Below are 1453 nucleotides of genomic sequence, written 5' to 3'. Positions count from 1 at the left end.
GTGGGCGAGGAGGAGAAAGACCCGACGAGTCGGAAAGGGGGGGAAACCTTGACCGGCTGCGAAAAGAGTGGAGGAGGAGGGAGGGGGGGGGGCACCGAGCTCGGGTTTCGACGCGGTATTGCCCTCGCCGTCTCCCCCCCCCCACCAAGGTGACGACGACAACAGCCACCCCCCCCCCCCCCTACGGAAGGAGGAGACCCGACGAGGGGCAAACTTTTGACGGGCCGTGAGAAGGAGATCGGGGTCCGGGTAACCCCCCCTCCCCGAGTGGTGGCGATGATGACGACAGCAGCCACCCCGGGGGGGGGGGGTGGGGAGGAGGAGCTGATGAGTCGCAGGGGGGAAAGTTCGAGAGGCCGTGCAGAGAGCGGGTGGGCGGGGCCTGGGCGGGGCCTGGGGGGGGGGTTGGAGGCCCGGGGGAGAGGGGGGGGGTTGGAGGCCCGGGGGAGAGGGGGGGGGTTGGAGGCCCGGGGGGGGGGCACACACACTCACATTTCCTCATGCACTTGAGCCAGTGTTTGACGATGCTGCTGTAGTGCTTCTTGTTTGTCCAGGATCCAGGAGGACAGGCCCTGGATGCCGTCCATGGTGTTGGTGACCGTCAGCAGCTTCTTCTCCAGCGTGGCCTCCACGCCGGCCAGGGGGGACTGGCAGGAGGTGGACGAGGAGGGCCCGGCCGCCGGGCCTCCCGCTGCCACAGCCGCCATCTTGCTGCTGCCTATCCCGCCCCCCCCCCCCCACCCAACCCCCTCCGGCGCACGCACGCCGCGTCACTCGGAATGGCGGCCGTGCGTGCGTGCGTCTCGCGTCATCTCCCAGGCCCCGCCCCCCCCTTTACTCCGGGGGGGGGGGATTACTGCGGCTGCGCACGCGATTGAGAAGGGGGCGGGCGGCACCGGACCGCGCTTGCGCACTAGGAGGTGAAGCGGGGAGGGGGGCGGGTCTACACCGCGGCTGCGCGCTCCAGGCGGGAGGAGTCGGCGTCTGCGCACTGGAGAGGGGCAGATCGGTCTCATGGGCGCGCCGGGGGGGGGGGGGGAGGGGGAGGGGCAAGTCTGTCCGCGGCTGCGCACTCGCCATTGAAGGGGGAGGGGCAGGTCGGTCCGCGGCTGCGCACTCGGCATTGAAGCGGTGAAGTTGGAGGGAGGGGGGGGGGGTAGATCAGTCCGCGGCTGCGCACTCGGGATTGAAGGGGAAGGGGTCAAGTCAGTCCGCCACTGCGCACTCGGCATTGAAGCGGTGATGGTAGATCAGTCCGCGGCTGCGCATTCGGGATTGAGGGGGGGGGGCGCAAGTCAGTCCGCGGCTGCGCACTGGGGACGAAAGAGTGTGAGGGGCGGGACAGGTCAGTCCACGGCTGCGCATTGGGATTGAAGCGGTGAGGGGGCTGATCAGTCCGCGGCTGCGCACTCGGGATTGAAGTGGCAGACGTGTCCGCGGCTGCGCACTCGAG

At 70.0% G+C, this 1453-nt stretch overlaps 1 protein-coding gene across 1 annotated transcript in view; it reads right to left on the bottom strand.

Moving 5' to 3' along the window:
- LOC140402993 (regulation of nuclear pre-mRNA domain-containing protein 2-like) overlaps positions 1-728 on the bottom strand; it is a 227903-nt gene extending 227175 nt beyond the window's left edge. Inside the window, 2 exon segments of the mRNA XM_072490650.1 lie at positions 493-547; positions 549-728. Coding sequence (XP_072346751.1) covers positions 493-547; positions 549-707 — 214 coding nt within the window. The 5' untranslated portion in view covers positions 708-728.
- Positions 729-1453: the final 725 nt, after the last annotated feature.

The sequence above is a fragment of the Scyliorhinus torazame genome, chromosome 26 (assembly GCF_047496885.1).
Source record: "Scyliorhinus torazame isolate Kashiwa2021f chromosome 26, sScyTor2.1, whole genome shotgun sequence".
Lineage (NCBI taxonomy): Eukaryota > Metazoa > Chordata > Chondrichthyes > Carcharhiniformes > Scyliorhinidae > Scyliorhinus > Scyliorhinus torazame.
This window is presented reverse-complemented; position numbering and strand designations above follow the sequence as displayed.